This window comes from Diplotaxodon limnothrissa, linkage group LG2, assembly GCF_057381915.1.
Source record: "Diplotaxodon limnothrissa isolate DT_005_m linkage group LG2, D_limnothrissa_male_GT1.1, whole genome shotgun sequence".
In the NCBI taxonomy this organism is placed as follows: Eukaryota; Metazoa; Chordata; class Actinopteri; order Cichliformes; family Cichlidae; genus Diplotaxodon; species Diplotaxodon limnothrissa.
The window spans coordinates 3,010,923-3,032,912 of NC_140597.1; the positions used below are offsets into that span (position 1 = coordinate 3,010,923).

The 21,990-nt window shown below is 40.8% G+C and overlaps 1 protein-coding gene across 1 annotated transcript; it reads left to right on the forward strand.

Annotated features, from left to right (window-relative positions):
• The first annotated feature begins 228 nt into the window (after positions 1-228).
• On the forward strand, positions 229-19,915 carry LOC146638027 (F-BAR and double SH3 domains protein 1-like). The gene is made up of 21 exons (XM_085365661.1): positions 229-249; positions 1,195-1,292; positions 1,378-1,423; positions 4,213-4,286; positions 5,673-5,817; positions 6,188-6,324; positions 6,720-6,783; positions 7,758-7,886; positions 8,183-8,305; positions 9,141-9,236; positions 11,380-11,496; positions 13,015-13,119; positions 14,660-14,815; positions 15,540-15,665; positions 16,950-17,033; positions 17,103-17,247; positions 17,512-17,612; positions 17,931-18,047; positions 18,124-18,283; positions 18,360-18,415; positions 19,865-19,915. The coding sequence occupies exons 1-21, from the start codon at positions 229-231 to the stop codon at positions 19,913-19,915; spliced, it is 2,151 nt and encodes a 716-aa protein (XP_085221787.1).
• Positions 19,916-21,990: the final 2,075 nt, after the last annotated feature.

The following is a 21,990-nucleotide window of genomic DNA, read 5'->3' on the forward strand; positions in this document are numbered from 1 at the left end:
GGGAGAGAGAGAGGGAGAGAGAGAGAGCGCGTGAGAGGGAGAGAGAGAGAGCGCGCGTGAGAGGGAGAGAGAGAGAGAGAGAGCGCGTGAGAGAGAGAGGGAGAGAGAGAGAGAGGGAGAGAGAGTTGCACATGTGCATTAGTGAAACTATAAAGGAAGTAACGGTGCACAAGAAGTGCAACAAACTAACGCCATAACGGAGAGAACAGCTGCCAGCTACATCCAAACATGCAGCCACCACCGAGAAAGGTAAGGATACCAAGAATCTGACGTAAATGAGTAAAATATTCACACTGCACTGACTCCTCGGGGTTGGTTCACTTTTTCTGAAAATAATTCTTTTATGGCCTCATTCAATGTTTTGTCAGCCTTTGTTTTCCCTGCAACTCAAAAGCTAAAGAAATGAAACAACCTGGGATGTTACTGGGTTTGTATCAGCTGAGGTGTTGGCTCTCAATAACAAAGTGTTAACAGCCTCAACATGCTCGACTGATGAATAAGCTAGCTCCTAAACGCGTTAATAGGCAGTAATGTGCACGACCTGCTCAAAGCTAATGTTTGGGACCACTTCCAGTAATTGGAAATGTAAATGAAGCTTTCTAATATTTGTTGTCTTCAGCTAGAAGGTGCTGTACTTTTCTGTGGGCTTTTTCTCTTATACAGCAATAGAATGATACATTACAGAGATACCAACAACAGAAAATGACATAACACTGTTTAATAAGGTTTAATTATCTAAATCATACCGCGAGACTGCTGTATTTGTGTCACAGGTTAGCATTGTTTGACCTATAAAATAGCCTTGTACCCTGCACCTGGCTGTCATTTTAGCTCACAATAACTATATTATGTAAAATTATTGTAATTATTGTATATACTATATTAAATATAATTTTAGGAATCCATAAAATGTTGTTGTGCACTTTTTGTTGTCACAGCATAACGTGGCACAAACCAGCAACTAATGTAGACTAGTGAATGTTGTTTTAGTCATTAGGCTTTGGTCAAGGAGGTTGTTTTTTTATGAACCTCTCCCAGTTCCAAGTCAGGCCAAACATTACCAGGTGTCCATTAGTGGGAGCCACCATAGTCAGCACTGAAGTTATAATCTGAAAAACTTCCGGTGAAACAAAGCCCACCAATATCGTCTTTTATCAATGAGACTTACTGCACAGCTGCCCCGTGTGTGAACAGGTAAAGGAGAGCCAGCAGATGAAAGTGGTGTTCTCAGAGCAGCTCAACAAGCTGCAGACCAAACAGCATCTGGACACCGAACTGCTGGAGGAGATCAGGTCTGACACACTGTCTGTCTCATGAGCAGGTGTTACGTTACACATGTCCTGTGTGTCATGTGTTGTTTTCTGTTTGCTCCCAAAGGTCCTTCAGTAAGCATCGCACGGCTATAGAGAAAGAATACGGTCAGGTGAGTAAACATGATCTATTCTAGTCCTGTCTGCTGCTGTTACTGACACTTTTCATTGTTTACTGGAAATGCTCAAAATATATTGATTTAAGACCCACATTAGTACCTGAGTGCTGGATTGGGTTTTGACTTGTGTGACGTCTGCACACATACACGGTTTGTGTATGTGTGTGTGTGTCCTCACACAGTTTTATTAGGCTTTTGTCCTACTGTTTGTCATTGATTAGTTCTAAAAGTAATAAGATAATAATATTTTTAGGACATTTGATATCCTGGAAATAAATATGAAATGTAAATTAATGACATTTTAAACCTACCTGGTGAGAGTAACTAACACTGGTATGGGTGGAAGGGGTTATTTGGTTAACCCTGTTATTTTTCAAGTGGAGTGAGAAAAAGTGGTTTCTACCTCGGGCTGAAGGTGTTGAAGGTATAAAGGTGCTACATTTGTTGCTGCTGTTCTGGCTTTTGATGCCACGGTGTTGGCAAAGCGGTAGTTGTGTGAGTCTAGTTTACCTAGGCCGAAAAGTGTTATTACTTTGCTACTGCTGCACATCAGGTAGTCAGCAAACCACTTAGGTGCAGGGATAGGGTTAGGTTGCATTTTAGCTGCATGCTAGGCACAGTTTCAAAGGATGTTACAGAAGTTTCAGAAGATTTTGCCTCTGCAGTTTTGAGCTGCAGTTTAAAATTAAGGTGCCTGCAGGGTTTACATTAATACTAGCAAGCCACCATATTTTGTCACAGAGTCTGAAAGGCTCAGGCGTGCATCTTTTACCCCATGTGTGGCCTTGCACCTAAATGGGGAGGGTTTTTTGACACCAAGCTGGAAAGGTGACGGTCTATGTTCAGCAGTCTGAAGGTTGACTTCTAACCTAGTCTCAGTCAGGTACAAACCACAGAAGTAGGTTTGCTGTGGAGTGTCTCTGCTGAGGACAAAGTCACTGCTTCTCTCACTTAATGTTACAAATCTCCTTGGTTTCAGCTCAGAGCTTTATGTGTTTTCACACCGTGGTGTAGAATGTTTCACGTAGAACATCTGAAAAGTATGTGAGTGGATGTGTGTCTGTATGCATGCATGCATGTGTGCCTGGCTTTGTTAGAGGACAATAGGGCTGCTCAATTAATCGAATTTTAATCACGATTACGATCTGGGCTTTCAACGATCATTAAAAATGACTGAGCCGATTATTAGCCCCTCCCTCATTTATCCGCGACACCTTAAAGGCCGGTCCGTGAAAATATTGTCGGGCATAAACCGCTCCGTGGCGCAAAAAAGGTTGGAGACCGGATGATTAAGAGGACCCGAGGGAAGCTCGGAAAGCTAAGCAGAAGTTATTTGGAGAGGAGAGTGACTGCTGTTGGTTGAAAAGAGAGTTTAAAAAAAAAAAAAAACTTCAGTGGTGTTGCACACTATTTTATATTATTTTTTTAAAGTCATTGTTAACCCTTTAAAGCCGGTCAGAGCAGCACGCTCCGTTTTGCGTAACTATTTTTAAATCCCTGTAGAATCTGAACCGTGTAAGCTAGCGCAATAATTTGTTTTGCATATGAAACCGGAGGAGTTGTACTTACATCTGATGCCATCAGCTTGTCCTCGGTCACGGTTTCGTTCCACATATAGCTTTGCAAAAATTGCATAAAAAGCGCTTGCAGGAACAAAAACACAATATTCCAGAAACAGGCTTTGCCGTTCCTATCAGCTGTTCGTAACACTTCCCACAGTGAAATGATGCACATGCTGTTTTCTTTGCAAATTTGCATCATAGGATTGTTTTTTGTTTTTCCTGCAGTATATAAAAATTGCTGTATGTCCAAAATAAAACTATGAAGACACTCAAAATAAATTTCCTGTGGTGGGAAACTATTTTTTTGCAACTTTATTGTATTTAAAGTTTTGAGGGATAAACCTCTTAAATTTCTCCAAGTAGAAATATATGTAAACAAAACAAAAGCGATTTTCAATTTTTTTTGTAGTTTATTGCACTTTTTTGCAATTTATGTAATTACTATGGACTTAATGCATACATATTATTAAAATATGGGCTATAACAGTTGTATTGATGTATAGCAACTTGAAATGCTCCCACAAATGGCTCTACAGCATGTAAAAAAAAATAATATAAGCTCTGGTGGACTTGGTTCTATGGTAGGTCTTAAAGGGTTAAATAAATATCGTCAAATAATCGTGATCTCAATTTCAGTGAAAATAATCGTGATTATCATTTTTGCCATAATCGAGCAGCCCTAGAGGACAACAAGGTAGCATTCTCCTACCTTTGCTGAAATACTATTAAACTGTTAACACTGACAACTGTTGATCATATTACAACATTTATAGCTGTAAAAAGCAAACTGAGCTGCCCGGTGGGAAGAGCCAAAGGGAATATGTAGCAAATCTCAGGGGGCTACAACAGCAAAATTAGGAGTGCCAGCTCCTTAGTTTAGTTTATGTTTGTCTTGCTACAAAAACCCTACTGTAAGAAGGTAAGCTCCACCTCCAGAGGGTCCAGTGGGTCATGTAATAATACTTTGATCACAGCTACTTCAGTCCACGGGCTGAAGTGTCCCTGTGTAAGATACTGAGCCTGTAATTCCCCTAATGCATCCACTGGGCTGTGAGTGTGTGTATGATAGTGTTGAAAGGCTGTGTGATTGTGCCAGTCCATTTAACAAGTTGCCAAAACAAAAAACTCAATTGACACATTTTCTTACATTTATTACATCCCTGTGTGAGGAAAGTTACTTTGTATGTTATAGAGGATGCACTTTTTCTTGTGTTTTTTCAGGCTCTTCAAAGGTTAGCTGTCCAGTACCAAAAGAGAGACTGGCAGAGAGGAAATACAGATGTGATCACTTCTGGGTAACTACACAACTTTACAGCATGCAATCTTCTTAACAGCTGTTATTGATTGTTGATTTTACTTTGAAAGACCAAACACTCGATTGGCTCTTTTTGCTGTTTGGAAGTTACATCAGCAAAACAGACATGTTAAGAAAAACGGATGATTCTGCAAGAACTTTTTTGTAGTTTGTGAAAAAACAGTAATTGGACAGCAGTGGTAATGTGGAAATATTTTGTTGTCGTAATCTCTTGATATATACATCACATTTGACTTGTTGCCCATTTGAGGAACTGCATTCAATTACTTAATGTACATAAAGCAGAATAATATTATATGTAATATTATTAATATGTGAACAAAAGTTGTTACCAAAGGAAATAAAATACTTTTAGATCAGCAATGTGCTGATGCTTATGTTGAAATAACTTGGCTCTCTCTAGAATAAACCTCTCAAGCATGCACCTTATAGCAGATAATAAATGGCTTATGACTAATTTAGAAGAGCATCGTTTAGCCTGAAAAAAGAGTTTGTTGCTTTATAAAACAGCCCTCCATAAAGCTAGACCGCCTTACTATTGATTACTGATTCATTATTGACTGAAGGTTTCTCTTCAACTACTTTCAATACTATTGAAATATATGTTGACTGCAGCTGATCTGAGTTAACTTCAGCAATTACTTCCAATGTCTTTTAGACCCTGATCCCAAGTCCTACTATTAATTAATGCTTCGATCTTAAATATGATCTCTTTTAATGTACATCAGGTCTCAGAGTGCATCACAGCACAGAAACAGCTTTAAAGGCTACAAATGATGATCTTGTGGCCTCTGACAGTGGACTCATCTCAGTGGTTTATTACAGCGATTAGAGCACGCTTTAGCTGCAATGTTTTGAATCATATCTGTCTAAGAGACTCTAATTTGTTGATGTAAATAGAGAGTCGTCTTAACATAGTGAGGTTCCACAGGGTTCTGTGCAGGGATCGGTTCTGTTTACATTATACATGCTTCGTTAGGCAGTAACATTAGAAGACATAGCATACATTTTCACTGATGTGCAGATGATGCTCAACTTTATCTATCCATGTGTCTGTAATAAGGTTTGCAAACCCTTTGGTGTGGGTCTCCTCTGGGTACTTTGGCTCCCAAAACAGACATACATGGTTAATTAACTGGTGATCTGTGGATGTGAGGAGTCTAAAAGGCTTTAAGATTAAAGCACACAACAGTGTGTGAATGAATGGGTGTTGCGCTTTAATCTCTCTATCTCTCTGTGTCTAATAATGCAGTGATTGGTGAGACAAAGCATTGCTACAAAAGGCCACCCTGTGTGTGTTAGTAGTATCTGACATTGTGGAAGGTGTCTGTTGGTGGTGATATGAATGCAGTTTGTGTGCTTTCAGGAGTGTGTTCAGCGTGTGGCGCTCTGTGGTCGATGCTACAGCTCAGACTGCGGCATCGAGACTTTTCGCTGCAGAAGAATACCGTCGACTCAGTGGGCAAGTCTCCAAAAGTCTCCGCAATGCAAAGGATGTCCGGGCTAAGAGAGTGAGACAGTGCACACAGATTAAACATTTCTGAACAACACTCACATAATGAAACATTTTTTTCCTGCCTTCCTCCCCTCATCCCCAAACGGTTGTGGCAGATGGCTGCCTCTCCCTGATCCTGGTTCTGAAGGAGGCGTTTTCCTGTTTAAAGGGTTTTCCTTCCCAATACTGTCAAAGCGCTTGTTTAAACCGGGCTGTTTAATTGATGGGCTTTCTCTCAGTTACTCTAGGGTCTTTACCTTACAGTATAAAGTGCCTCAATTCAACTGTTGTTGTGATTTGGCACTATATAAATAGAATTCAGTTTAATTTAGCTTAAAAAATGTATGAAATCTGATGCCTTTGGGTTGTGTGCATATGTGCGTTAGGGCCTGGAACGGCTGCAGAGGGTGCAGGCTGAAGTGGTGGATGCTCTACGGGAACTTCAAAGGGTCAAGAAGTGCTACCACGACTTCAGTCACATTGCCAGTATTGCACGTGAGAAAACTGCAGATGCACAGGCCAGGTCTGTGTTTCAATGCGGAGGTTTGAATCTTCTGCTAAGACTTTTGACCAGCATTTCATTTTGTTTTAAAATATTTTAAAAGTAACTAAAAGTCTGATTTTTAAGGTTGTATTAAATACATTTTGGAACAATGTTTGTCACTTCTATATATTTTATTCTACACTTGTACTCTTAAACTATTACTCATATTATTGTCACGACTTCTTTAATAAAACAGTAAAAAAGTTACTACTGCCGATGGGAGTTCAGCCAATAAGAGCTCAGCTTGCAGATTGAACGTTTCCCACAACTTGTATTTTATATAGAGCATTAACATAAATATGAAGCAATATGTTAAGTGCTGTAGTTTTCTCTTGTCTTGAATGACATAAATATGATTTCACTTTCTCTTCCAGAGCTAGAAAAAGTGAACATGGAATTTTTCACTTTAAAACAGGACTCCATAAAACGACCACAAAGGTACGGATGATTGAGCTGCTGAAATCTTATTTCTATGCTGAACTGTGTCCTGGTGTAAAGTGGTTTCTCCCCTGTGATTATGAGTTGTCCCAGGATAATCTCTCTTGCCTTTAATGCAAACCAAATTATATTATCACTCTATCCATCCATTTTCTTCCTGTTAACCAATGTTGGGTCGTAGTAGCAGCAGGCTAAGCTGGGTGTTCTGGGTTTCCTCTCCCAGTATGTCCATTTGCTTCCAGATCAGACTAAATGTTTAACCTCTCATGAGTTCTGGTTTCCTTTCCTCAAAATACTCAAGCTGAGTACATTTATTAGAATTAAAATTGAGACTAGAATAAAGTTTGTATTTTTATCTGATAATGTTATTTTATTATTACATTAATATAAGGTTCAGTTGCATTTACACAAAAGCAACTCCTTCAAAGATCTTAATCTGAGTCTGTACTTTCTCACTTTTTACTTGAGTACAGAAAAGAATCAGTAGTCCAACTTTTACCGGAGTATTTTTTAACACTTATTATCTGTATTTCACCTTAAGTACACAATGTCTGCACTTTTGCCACCTCTGCATTAGGATATAAACAACAACAGCAAAACATCCTAAAGAATGATCCCAGGAGGCATCATAATCAGATGACTCCTATTTTTCCGAGACTCCTTTCGAGGTCATTGGTAGGGTCTCCCAGGGGCGGGGCCACAATAAGAGATTAAAACAAAACCCCAAATGAGCTACAGCACTTCAACAAGAAGCTGTCAGGCTTGGCCGTCAGTTTGGTTCCACCACCTTGTGGGCCGTCCCCCACAGGGACAGGCACTGGGGTCCTGAGCAAGGTGGTGGTTGACCCCCTGGGACGCAGGCTGTGTTTTTGTGAAGTGGAATGAGAAGGTTATTACACAGCACACACTGCTGAATTGTATAAATGTTGCCTGTTTGTGTGACATTGTGTTTGTGCTCACTTACATGTTTGCAGCTCACTGCCAGACTCAAAGAGTGCGATGACCGCTTGACTGAAGTTCGTAACGAGTATCTGCTGACATTAGCAGCAGTCAGAGCGCATCGGCAGCACTACTACACAAACGACTTACCATTTATTATGGAGGTAATCCACACACACTAACACCGTCAGTGTGCTACATTTATATTGACGTTTTTACAGATGGAATGGACCAAAATGTCCTTTCACAAAAAGCTTCATGGCTACTTTTTTTTAAGGAACTAGTGTCACCACAAGTGTTTGGATGACTGTTTTGCCATGTAGCGTTTAGCCTGCTGCCTGTACTGTATTTAATGAGAACACAGAGTTACAGGAAACACACATAACATAAGTGATTAGTCTTCAGCAGAAACTCAGTAGAAAATGTTTGAAAACTGACCTTTAGTGTCTGACCTCCTCAGCAAATGGATGGTGATATTTATGAGGATTTGAGATGCCATTTCATCCTGCTGTGTGGGACTGAGATGGACTGCTGTCTTCATACACACAAACAGTACAGCGGAGTGTGCGACAGTGTTGCAAAGGTTGGTGTTGTATATATGAACTACAAAAAAGAGAGATGAGATGCTTTGGCATGCTTTGTATATTTTATATATCGACACCTGTGGTCATTGGTCATCACAGGGCCTCAGACTGCAAATGATTGGTTCAATCTGTGATTAGTCCCATTGCACATTTGTCTATGTTGTAAACTGTGACAGTGTTGGATCATCATGTTAAACATGTCTTCTTAAAATAGAGTTGATACCTTGTGTGAGGATTTAGAGTTTTATTTTTGTAAGTGAATAATGAGAATGAATAAGAAGTAAAATAAACTGTAATCTGATTAGCCTGAATAAATGATGCATTGTGACAGATTCATAGTAAGACCCTCCTCACTATGAGGAAACCGTGATAACCACATTTAGAAACAATACTCTTTGAACATCCAGCTGCTTGTACAAATAAGTTCACCATCCAGCACACATGAGGTGAGAAGCATCATTTACATGTAGATGTATAGAAATGGCATAAACAGTTTCATGTGTGGACTTTGTGTAGATGTTGTTTGTAACCAAATCAAATCTGTCACTGCAGATAGTAAGCTCTAGACCGGGAGAAGCTGAATAAATCTCGAGATGTTCCCCTTAGCCTGTACTCTCTTGCCAGTTCAGAGTTATTCCCTGCACATTTTGAGTACATTTGACTTTCAGGTGTTCATCCAAAGTCGGTAGAAGTGAGAACATTGTATTTTTGTTCATGCTTTTCTAGCATTTGTGAAAAATTCAGCAGAATTTGCAGCGCTGCGGTTAATGAGAGTTATTTGTTTCTTTGAGGATGGTGTAACCTGCTTTTGTTTAATTCGTTTTTGTGTTGCAGGTGACCAGAGACAGAAATGTTCAGCAGTTTCTCCAAGATTCGGTATCGTTCAGCAAAACCCCTGAATTTACCTTCCAGCCTGCTCTGCGTGACAAGGTGTGTCTAAGGAAGACATGCTGACTGTAGTCCAAGTGCCACAGTGACAGTCCACAAATTGTAGTAGAGATTTAGTGATGAGCTCCATATTGAGATATTTTGCATATTTGGCTCAGTTTAATACAATGAGAGAAAATGTGTGACTTGGCAAACATTGGCAAAAAATTTAGAATAGAATAGAATAGAATAGAATAGAATAGAGTCTCTGAGGGGGGTGCCAATTGCCCGCCCGCTGCCCTCCCCACCCGCTGCAATTTCCTCTTGCCTACAGTACAGCAGTTGAACCAGAGTGTGGTTGCATTATATGCTCACTCAATGCCCAATGCACATATCTGATCAGAAAACCACATGGTAGTAACTCATTGTGCATGTAGACACAGTTAATGCGACCTGCTTCAGAAAGTCATTCAAAGCGATTCAAGTGAACATGGCATAAGACCCTCCTTCACAACCGTTTCCACCCTTTTTGGAAGATTCAGTACCATCTGTCCTTTCCCATTTCTCTCTTTAACATCCTGCCTATCCCACACCTCACCCCTGGTCCCTTCACTTACTACTTCAACCAGTTTACTCTTATTCTTTCTCTTCTGACATCCAACCGTTGTGGACTAATAAATTGGCACTGGCAACATTCACTCTTTAAACTCATGATCGTGTCTTCACTTTTCATCTCAATAACACTGTTACTGAACTGGTAAATGTTTGTCTAGCACTTATCTACTCTCCACAAACAGCATATCTGCCTTCTCTCCACGATATCAGCCACCTTTCTCCCTGTACCTGTCCATGCTCACACCTCCACACCTGCCCAGAGATGGGCAGTAACGCGTTACTGTAATCCGATTACTTTTTTCAAGTAACGAGTAAAGTAAGGGATTACTATTGCAAAAACGGTAATTAGATTACCGTTGCTTTCCCGTAGGAACGCTGCGTTACTGCGTTACTAAAACCGTGATTTTTTTGCGAGAGTGTCTGATGACAGTGACATAAGTGAGTGCGACGTTCGTGACAACAGCTGTGTGCAGATCAACAATGGATCACATATCGATTGTGGGAGAGAGTATGAGCGTGCAGCGTTTAAAGCGTGGAAGTACTGACCTTACTTTGAGTTTGATTCCATAAAAAGTGACAAAAACATTAGTGTCCGCTGTGCGTGGGAAGAAAACTTCTTTTTACAGCCAAAAAAAACCCTAAACTTCCAACAAGCACCGAGTAGCTACGACTTAATGGGAAACTCACAGAGAAACTCGCGGATTCTTCCACTGACCGCAGCACACCTGCACCAGGGTAAACCTCCGCCTACCCCACTCCTGCTTTACAGGTGAAAATAGAGCAACAGGGCCGCTGAGTCTTTGACTTTATTTATTTTCTGCTGTGTTTTACTTGCATCTATTTTAAAGACTGAGTGTAAACACAAAAAATATTTTATTTTATGTGTTGGAATGTGCAGAAAATAGGTTTAAATGTTAAACTAATTTCTTCCAGTCAGAGAATGTTGCAGATAATTAAATTTTTTAAAAGGTTAAAACTAATAAAACAAGTTTTAAAAAAAGACTTTTCCATTTGATTACATTTTGTATGATGGATTATGTAGAAAAAGCAGAATTGGGCTGAAAGTTCTATCGCTTTATCACCTCTTCAGGTGAAGTAATCAGTAATTAGTTACTGATTACTTTTTTCAAGTAACTTGACCAACACTGCTCCTGCCTGTCTTTCTCTCTCACCCCCTGCAAACATTCCTTCTCCCTCTCCTGTTTCTGTCTTTAACAGTAACACAGGGACATTAACTCAGTCTCCAGCCTGGAAATCTCATTCTTGATGATCCACAAGCTTTATTTGGCAAGGATTTACAACAGATCATTTACTTTTTCAAATTCAAACTCCATGTTAGTTCTTGGTCATTCCAAAGGTTTTCTGTACTGCCAAATACTGAATTTTGTATTTAAAAACATTATTTTATCATTCATACAAAGTCTATATCTTAAAATGAATTACAAACTAAAGCTGTTAAGCTTTTAGTAAATTAGAAGGTTTTTTTCACTGAAATGTAATAAACCGGGACTATACTCTAAACTAAGAAATACTCAAATGAAAAAGTATCTGTGTAAATTCACATTGTGGTCGCTGGTACTCCTCTTCATAGGTGTCAGTTCTGCAGGAAGTTTGTAGTTCAGAAGAAGAGGGCTGCCTGGTGAAGGAGGCCAAGAAATGGACTGCCAAGGTGGCTAAAGACCACAAGATCGTTGCCCACGGAGAGAGGGTGAGAAACTAGCCCTTGGTAGAACCTCAAAATCCCATCCTTTCGTGAACCTCGGGACCAAAAAATGGTCCCGCCCCAAAAGTGCTCTAAAAATGTTATATATCAATATTTTTTTCTACTTTAAATTAGTCAATCTTTTAAAACTACTTCTGCTTAAAATATCCATGTCAAGTTTTAATTATATTTTCATTGTTTTAACCCTTTAAATCCCAGTTTTATTACATGAGCGCCCTGTTTTTTTAGCCCCAAAAAACAAAAAAACTAAATATTTTCCAAAAAAAAACATTTGAAGTAATATTTGTTTGTTATTATAATTAGGCCTTTAGATGGACTAAAGATTGGCACCAACAGTCATTTCGATCGCCTTTTATTTTTTTTTCCAGGAGCGCATTTCATAAAATGCACACTATCGACCACGCCCAAAAAGTGCTATAAAAAATTTATATATTAATATTTTATTCCACTTTAAATTAGCCAATCTTTTAGACCTACTTCTCCTTGAAATATTCATGTCAAGTTTTAATTACATTTCGCGGATTTTAACCCTTTATATCCCGGTTTCGTCACATGAGCGCACTGCTTTTTTTGCCCCAAAAACATAAAACATAAAATATTTTCCAAAAAAAACATTTGAAGTAATATTTTATTGTTATTATAATTAGGCCTTTAGATGGACAAAAGATTGGCACGAACATTAATTTCGATCCGGTTTTAATTTTTTTTCCAGAAGCCAAAAATGTCCCCAGGCGGCGCTGCTGCTCCTGCTCCCCCGGGGAGGAGTGCCTCTGCCGCGGGTGTGTTTCGCGCAGCGCTGGAGCATATGGTTCGGTTCCCGTGTCTGCAGCACACACTTCCGCTACCACGTGAAAACAAATACGTCATTTCCTGTTGATTAAAAAAAAAAAAAAAAATCAAACGAACCTAAGGGTAGAAAATGGTCCGGAACGAGCAGCGGGCCAAGCTGCTGTGGTACGCGGGAAATTAGTGTGCCTTTTCCGGGTATCTGTCTCGAGCAGGCCGCTGGAGAACATGTGTATGTTCCAGCAGGCGTCACATGTGGAGCAAGGGCGCCACCCGGTGGACAAATAAAAAAATTACAACTCTAAGGCCTGTAGTCCAAAACGAAACCTAAGCTGGAAACCTGACGATCGATTTGACCGTAATTTTTCTGGCGTGAAAAATAGCATTTATAATGGGTTTCAATGGGGCACAAATCGGCCACGAGGTTCGATAGTGGATGCCTTTTATTCAGCCATTTAAGCTCATTTAAAAAACTCAGACTGAAATTTTAAAATAAAATGGGAAAAAAATACATGTTTGAAAATTTGGCTATACTCCATTAAACACAGTGGAAATGGCGTGGAATTAAAAAACGCAAAGGCCACGAAATGGTCCCAGGTTCTACAGAGGGCTAGAGGAAGAACCGTCACCATTGTGATGCAGTGGCTCCTTTCTGGTTTCCTGTATAATGTATAATTTTGCATTACGTTAACTTTAAGATCTGCTTTGTTTCATCAGGCTCTACAGATGTTAGAGAGCCGACTGAAGCTCCTATCCGGGGAGACGGCGCTCAGTGTGGAGCAGAAGATAGCAGAGGTACAGGAGAGCGTCAGGAAAGCCAAGGTACCGTATTTCCCGGACTACAAAGCGCACCTGAATATTAGCCGCACAAGCTAAAATCAGGGGAAAATCCTGTTTTGTACATACATTAGCCGCACCTGACTAAAAGCCGCAGGTGTTTCAATGTTGACTTATCATATGTAAGAGAATATGCACAAAGGGAATTGTCAGGAAAGAGATGGCTGTTTGGAGACACACCCCTTTTATTAATATTTTGAAAAACAAGTTATGGGTACATATTTGCACATGTAGTACATAACAGTAACCTACAGCACACCAGAAAAATAGATTCGGACTACCTTTTAGGCTCAGGTGCAGAGACACGGCTTTAACAAGAAGAAAAGTCAGTCATTCACCATCTTTCTCTTCTTCCTGCGCTCTAAAACCACCAAAGTCCTCTTCTCCAGTGTCGGAAACGAACAGGCTCAGGGTGGATTCGTCATCCACTCTCCGCTTCTCTCCTTCGTTGTCACTTTCAAAACCAAAGAAATCCTTGTTGTCAGTGTCAGAGTCGAACACCCTCAGAAGGGCCGTGGCGGTGTCCTCTCCATCATGCAGCAGTCCAGCCCTTCAAAATCCGTTGGTGATCGTGGATGTTTTCACACTTTTCCACGCTGTCAGAATCCACCGGTGGAGTTGGGCATAACTTGCTTTTCACAAGTTTATCGCCACTCGTCATCCACGCCTCCCGCTGAACGCGTAGCGCTACTTTGAAGTTTGTTTTTCGCGCTACTTAGTACGGCACTACGTTGCCTGGCGGACGGACATGTGACTAACATACCACTCTTGAACCCCGATCCTTCCGCCAGGCAACGTAGTGCCGTACAACAGCGGAACAAACAAAACAAATCGTCTTACGATATCACAAAAATCATGGACAATCCATAGAAAAGCCGCACCTGACTAAAAGCCGCAGGGTTCAAAGCTTGTGCAAAAAGTAGCGGCTTATAGCCCGACAATTACGGTACTTGTTTTTGAAAGTTTCTCCAGCCTATAAGTTCAAAATCCAACATTCAACATTATTGATACCACAAAGTATCAACACTATCAATCGTCAGATTAAAAACGCTCCAAAGCACAAAATCTGTTGCACTGGTGAAATAAAAATTGGTGCTGTATCAGTTTTGATCAGTTTTATATCATTAGCTGAATCTGAATCTGTGACATCACAGCAGTGACATCACCAATACCATACCAATCAGGCATAACTTCACGAGCACAGAGAGGTGAAGTGAATAACACAGACGGTGGGTTATATTAGGGAGCAATGAGTTTGGCAATATATAATAACGGCATCTGGAAATCTACATTATAATAGCTGAAATATGAAAGATGTCGTGTCTGTGTAGTTGAATTTGTCTCAGAGGGATTTAGATTTCGATGTTGATCATGGTCGTTTAACTGAGGCACACAAAATCAGCTTGGTTTCAGCTTATGACCAAACCAAAGCTCAGGAAAATTCGCGAGTTACACAGAATCCGTGCGACTCGGGGTTCAGAGTCACATGTCTGTGTGTGTCTAACTAAGTTTCCTGGTTTTTCAGCTGAACAGGGCGAAGGCCGAGGCTCGCCTGGCCCTGCTGTCAGAGAGCACACCAGGAACAGAACAATGGCTTCACGCTGCCATGAACCAGGTGGAAGAGGAGTTGGAGAGAGAGCGACATCTCAGCGAACAGAGGAAGTCTACTGAAGACTTTTCAGTATGCAAACAAACAAACACACAGATTGAGCTGCGTTTTCATCACATGGTGGCTTGCATGTCCTCTTTAGAGGCCTCTATCACTCGTAACGCAATACTCCTTTTGTCCTCTGGGGTCAAAAATGACCCCACTTCATTTGAGTGTTTTTTTTAAAGTACATGGTATAAATTGTCAATCAGTTGTGTTACACCTTAAGTTTTACTTGTGTGTTTATGACTTTTTAGCCATACCCTTTTCTTTACCCAAGAGTCTTTGCCTCTGACCATGACCTGCAGACCAACCAGAGGTGTATCTGAGATGAAGAACATAGGGATATCATCCTGACCTCATTATTTGAAACTTTATTAGACTGTATAACTTTAATATAAGCCTCCACCACTGAAACATTATACATGTGACAGAAAGTAAGGAAAGCAAAATACGTTCTCTTTAACTTCAACTTTGCCCTGACCTTAAAATCAGCCGTCAGCCTCCAACACAACACAGGAAGTCGCTTTTTGTCTACAACAAAAACACACAAGTATGACTCCACAACATAATTGCACACAACAGATGTTACACACAGGGGAACAAACAGGCTAAGGACTATTTCAGATACAGAATTAACTTCAGTGCATGCTTGCTGGATGACACTTGTTTTATCACTCAGCGTGTCTTGCAGATGCTCTAAAAATATTTTTGGGATCAGAGTGGAGACGACACCCTTAAATCCTTTGTTTTGCAGGAGGATGAGTTTGAGCTGACTGACTTTGAGGACTACGATGATAATGGAGAGATCTTCACAGATCCAGTGTCAGCATCTGGAGTGTGTGTTTACCCTGCAGCCTGCAGAGGTATTTACAGCTATCAGGTAGTGATCATCAGCACCCCCCCCCCCCCCCCCCCCCCACACACACACTTTTTAAAACTTTTTTTTTAGCAAATTCAATGAATCAATGAGTCTAAAAGATCTGTACAAAGTCTGAAGCAGAGCTGTTAAGGTGTTTACAAGATGCTCAAGGCTGTTGTTGGTGCCATAGTGGTGCAGTGGATAGCATTGTTGCATCAAAGCAAGAAGGTCCTTCATCAGCTACCCCAAAGCATGCTCGAGCCCGATGTTGGAGATGTGAAATGAACAAAAAAGAAGTTTAAGTCAGGAGGATCTGGTGATGGCCTGCACGGGTCATAGAGGGGAGCCAATGATTTTTTTGGGCGGTGCTCTTTACCCTCTGCGCAGCCTTCCTGTCCTCAGTAGTGGCCCCTAGGTATGAATCACCCAGGCAGTAGGAGAGGAGGCTCTCCACTGAGGAGCAGTAGATGGACAGCAGCAGGTTCTGGTCCAGGTTATTCCTCTTTAGGACATGGAGGAAGTCCAGCCGCTGCAGGGCCTTCTTTACCAGGGTGTTGGTGTTGATCCAGATGAGATCAGCTGAGATGTGGGTGCCCAGAAACCTGAAGGTGGAGACAGATTCCACCCATTCTCCATTTATAATGAGAGGAGGGTGGACCTGCCTGTGCCTCCTGAAGGACGTTCAGCTTCAGGTTATTTTCTGAGAACCAGCAGGACAAGTTCTCCACCTCTGCCCTTTACGCTGTCACATCTCCATCAGAGATGAGCCACAGTGGTGTCATTGGCATACTTGACGATGACATTGGTGGGTAGATCGGTTAGGGATGGGAATGATGGTGGAGCCCTTCAGACGGGTGGAAATGACATTAGTCAGGAAGAGGTTGAACAGCCCAGTGAGGATCTCTGCCATTTGGTCCGTGCAGGCTTTAACCACATCCCCTGGGATGCTGCTTGCACCCCTCCTTAGGTTGGAAGAGCGCTTCACAGAAAACTGTCCCGAGTTCTGATCAGAGCCTGTACTTCACTCATCGTCCAAAGTTTTCGGTTAGCAAAAACACGGATGTCACATTCTCTACACAGCACTTGATGTAGAAAAGGACAGACTGAGTGTCTCTGGGGTCCTGCTGTTCAAAGCTGGACCAGTCTTTGCATACAGCACTGAACTGATGTTTTCATAAAATAAGCAGGTCTGTGTTATATTTTTTAGGTTTGTATCACTATAATGTTAATATAGAGTAATAACAGCTATTTGATAACCTGCATTAACAGGCTTACAGTTAAATAATGGAAAATTATCTCTTTTAGGCTAGCCAATCAGATGAGCTGTCAATCATGGAAGGGGAGGAGCTTCAAGTAATCGAGGATGGAGATATGGAGGACTGGCTGAAGGTAGCAATACTGATGTGATACAGTATAATGTACTTTATTGGAAAGGTTACTCTGATGTTCTCTGTGCAGGTGTGTAACTCGTGTGGTCAGGTGGGCTACGTCCCTGAGCGGTATGTGCAGCTCCTGTGTCTGCCAGCAGAGGACAGCACTCCGCTGGACAGCTCATTCAGCTCCACCTCCTCCACTGTGACTAAAGAGACACCAGGGAGTAGAGGTCTGTGGCCATGTTTACACTTGCACTTGACGTCACATTACTTACTGTGCACTTTGTATAAATAAGTGCTGCCTCAGAGGGGAAATATTGACCCAGGCCCTACAAATCCTTCCTAAAACTTGGATCAAGTCTATTTTCATTCAGTCACTGAAAGTCATAAGAAATAACTGAAAAACTAAGATAAATTAAGAAGATGAATCTAAGATGTATTTTTTTCCAATTTCCGTAATATGAGTTTACACCATGTGCTCTGATGTGTCTCAGGTGTAGCCAGGGCTCTGTACTCCTACCAGGCTCAGAGCACAGAGGAGCTTTCCTTCCAAGAGGGGGCGCTAATACACCTGATACGCCGTCCACGTGGAGAGGTGTGTGTTCTACGCTGCCGTTGGACGTTGGAGTGATCACAACCCTGGATTTGTAGAAAACAACGTAGAGCCCATCATGCACCAACAGCAATACTTTTTTTAAGAATGTTTGTTTTTTTGTCCCTACAAACATGACTGCTCTACATGAATGGATAGAGGGTGTGGCTTATTTAGCGATTTACAGTAAAAAACACCTCATAACAATTTAGCTCTTTCAAAGCTACAGAGGAAGGGAGGGAAACCCTAACAGCCACCAGCTTTTACCTCGCTTCAGTCACTCAGGGTGAAGACTGCAAATCTAAGTGAGTCTTTTTACAGGTTGATGATGGTTTTTGGGAGGGAGAGCTGAACGGACACGTCGGCGTCTTCCCATCGCTGATGGTAGAGCTTGTTCACAATGAAGAGGAGGATGAGGAAGAAAAAGGGGAGATGGAGGTGAGACTACATCCTGGTAATCAGAATCTTCTGAAATTCAAAAATCAGTTTTTCTGATGTTTATTTTCCTCTCCAGCCTCTTCCAACCCCAACCATGCCCCCTTTCTCCCCTCCCATCCCCACACCCTCAGCTCCTAGCTGTAATTCAGAACTGAGCGCTGCTTCTCCGAGCAGTATGGAGGACAAACAGCAGGCTGCTCTAATGGAGGGATCAAAGCTGGCAGGCAACAGACCGGGTAGAGTCTATTTCTCTGTTTTCTATCTAAAATGTGTCATTTGAGGTGTTTCACTCTGTGTCTATTGCACCGCCAGAGGCCGGAACCAGCAGCCACAGCTCTCCTGAGCACTCCAGCACTCCACTGAGACCAGTAGGTGCAACACCCACACGTATCTTATAGAAAATAAAAGCCTACCTCAGAGGAGGTATGGAAGCACAAGCCCAGACAGGGCATTTTAACAGGCAGGAAGAGACAAAGAAAAGGCAAAAGTTTGGAGGTGAGAGCAGGGACTTTAATTATAGGGATTATAATAATAAGCATGGAGATGAAGAAAGATAAGATAGAAGTTCATGTACAGCAGAGAGAGGTGGCAAAGAAAAGGCTTAAAGTGAACTGCATATACGACTGGACTCTAAGCAAGAATAAAAGTAGGGCTGGGTGTCGTCACTGATTTCTAGAATCGATTCGATTTGAATCGGGGAAATTTTGCCTCAGACAGTCAGAAATATTATAATTCTGATCATGCATCAGTACATTTCCACATTTTTATATCTATAAAAAGGAAGCTGACACTTGCCAGACTTTATCAGAGCTGTGAGCATCACAGCAGAGGCCTTTGTGTCAAAGTAGCTGAAGATAAAACACAGAAAAACATGAAGGTGATTTTCCTGTTCTGGGATTTTATAAAAATATTCTGCAGTAGATCAAAAAACGAAAGAAAACCATTAATCAGCACATGAACATTACCTGATGCTGCTGAAGTGAAGCAGAGCAAAGTTACAGAGGTTTGATTAGAGACACAGCTGAGTGTTTTGCAATTTTGCATAATTTTAAAAAGTTGAAATTTGTTCAGTATTGAACAGCAGAAATGAGGTTTTCTTTTCGGAAGTAAGTAAAAGTAAAAACAAGCAAGCGAATAATGCAGAAAACAGATGAGAGAGAGAGAGAGAGAGCCGTGCATGAAGTGAGATTTTATCCTGGTGGAAGCAAAACAGCAAAAGTCAGAGTGAATCCATGACGATGTTTATGTGAAGCGTAGTTTGGATCTTCTTTTGCTGCTGGTTCGGTCAATGTTGTTTGGAGAGAGATAAAACTAACAGCTTTAGAATCGGCGCAAAAAGGAGGAGTTCATGAATGTAGGAGATGAGAGCATGGGTGGTTAGTAAAGGAAGTGTAGAGGATTAGGAAAGGATGCCTGAGGAATGGAGAAGTGGTGTTCTGGTACTGATTTCAACAAGGATGATGTGCAGGTAGCTGTTGAAGGTACAGAGGTGGCGATCAGTGAGCAGCAGTAGGGCTTCATGCAGAGAAACAGCACCGTAGATGTGATGCTTGTGATGAGAGGGACAGATCAGGTTGATAATTTTGGAGACAAAGTTAGTGAGGAAAGGCTGAGATGGTTTGGACACATGCAGAGAGGATTCATAGATGTAGCAACGGAGGACACACAGAGGGCTGGTGTGACAGAAGAGGATGCTCAGTACAGGGTGACACGGAGACAGAGCTGGGACTAGCTGACGGAAGATTTGAATATCTTTGAGCTCACACAAATCAGTGCTTATTAAAACCCACATTTATTTTCTCTCTGTATTGTTTCAGTGTCGAGCACCTCCTCCACCTCCAACACAGAAGACTTCATCTCAGGCTTGAGACAGACTGGAGTCGTAGCTGTCTTGTTACAGCCAAAACATTGCTGATTTGTGCCATTTATGTATCGTCAGGTGGTTTTCTTGGTCATGTGAGGCGTCACACAAGTACAGTAGTTGCAATCTGTGTGTGTATCACCGCTCTGTTCATCGTCGCTTTTGCAGGAACAACAGGTTATCAAGAAAACATGGCAGCTTAGATCCAGAGCATTGTTTTTTAGTACTTGACCTTTTAAAGACTGCCAAAGCACTGTTACAAGGAATATCAAAATGCCAATTTTATTAATACAACTTGTAAAAATAAGAAATTGCACATGCAATACGACTTTGAACCACAAGATAGTCCAGCGAGTCTGTCCTGAATCCAAAATGAGACATTCCTATATGAGTATTACTAAAGCTACAGCTAGATCAACAGTCAGGATTACAATATGTCCCCACTTGTTTGGGCAGCTAGAAGAGCAAAGAAGCATTACAAAGTCATTTATATGTAAAGAATGTAATACTTGACATGAAACTTTTACAAAAAGTATCTTTTTAAAGCGGCATTGTAAAAACAACCTTAATTGATTGCAGTCGTGTGAAAAAGAAAGTTTTCACAGCACTCCATACACTTCTGTGAAAGCTTATATAGCACTACTTTTTTAATAGGAATTAACAAGTTACATGGCAGCCAACTGTTGATAGTCAGATGCACTTGATTAACATAAAGAAGAGGTTTTGGCAGTTTGCTGGTCGGGAGCATGGAGGTGTGCAAACTCACTCCAAGTTCAGACTTTGCAATTGTCAGAGAATTGCAAAACACCCGAGCGCTACATCTTACACTCTTCAGACCCCAGTAAGTATGTTAAATATTAAAGTCAAATGTGCACAAACCCCAACTAATCGAAGCAACACTGTAAAGAAGAGCGGGCTAAAACTCCTGCACAATGTGTGATTCATAAAGAAATACAGAAAGTTGTTGTTGCTAAAGGTGGCTCTGCAGCTATGCAACCCTTCCAAAATGCAACCCATCCTTCCCACATGACTACACAATCGCGTGTTAAACTTGGACCTCTTAAGTTTTAGTGTAGCAATCACTAACAAACACAGTTCAGATGTAACATTAGGTATTTGTTTTATTTTCATGAAGTCTAACATTAGCTAGCATACATGCTATTCTAAACGGCAACAGTTAAGCTAGTTAGCATGTCGAAGGCTAACATATGATCTACTTGTTTACCCTTATATTATGATATTATAATAACAAGGCTAGTGTCATAATTTGCTTTTGGATTTTTGAAATATCCTCTTCTATATAATTGTTTTTGTACTGTAAGTCATTGTTGTGGAATAAATTAAGTTATTAAATTTGGAGTTTGTTTGCTTATTTATGTAAGTCATTACCACCTGAATCACTTGGCTCTTGTGGCATTATCTAATAAGGAAAAAAGACACACTCAGAGCTTTCAGAAGCACAGACCAGAGTTTTGTTTTGTTTTTTATTGCATCAGAATATATTATAATCCATCTGCTTATTTACATTTTCTTTAGTGTTTGTATAATATTTTACAAATATTCCAAGCTCATCACAAGAAACATCTCTCAAACACTCACACTCCAGGATTTGATCAAGCCAATTATAGTAGTTATTTTTGTTTGCTTGCTTATTTCAGGTTTTGCAGCTTTCAGTGGCGCTTCAGTAGCAGCACGAGTTCTTATCTCAATGAACCACACAAATTCCAAGAACTGGTTTTATCTTGTCAGCCTGAAGCAGAAGAAAAAAATGCAACTAAAGTGAAAACCAGATGACGAGTCATGTGACTTTACATACTTTTTCTACTAACAAATATCACGTTTGTTTGTCAGTATAGCATCAGTTCCTCACACGCGGACAGTACAGGTGATATGTGAAGTATAGACCTGCCTTTATTCTGGTTTTAACTTCGATCAGTCAATACATAATCTGACCTCTGCATAAAAACACAGCACTGTCCATGAGGTCAACTTTTATATTTAAAGAAAAGAAATCTGTGAAATTCATTGCAATTGAAGCTCGGAATGAGATATCTTAGCAACAAATGGTTCTGAATAACTCGA

Bases quoted from the DNA above. Each gene is read 5' to 3' on its own strand.
- LOC146638027 (XM_085365661.1), top strand. From the start codon at position 229: ATGCAGCCACCACCGAGAAAG. The intron at 15,666-16,949 runs GTAGTGATCATC...TATCTCTTTTAG, and splicing joins GAGGTATTTACAGCTATCAG to GCTAGCCAATCAGATGAGCT. The intron at 17,248-17,511 runs GTCTGTGGCCAT...GATGTGTCTCAG, and splicing joins AGAGACACCAGGGAGTAGAG to GTGTAGCCAGGGCTCTGTAC.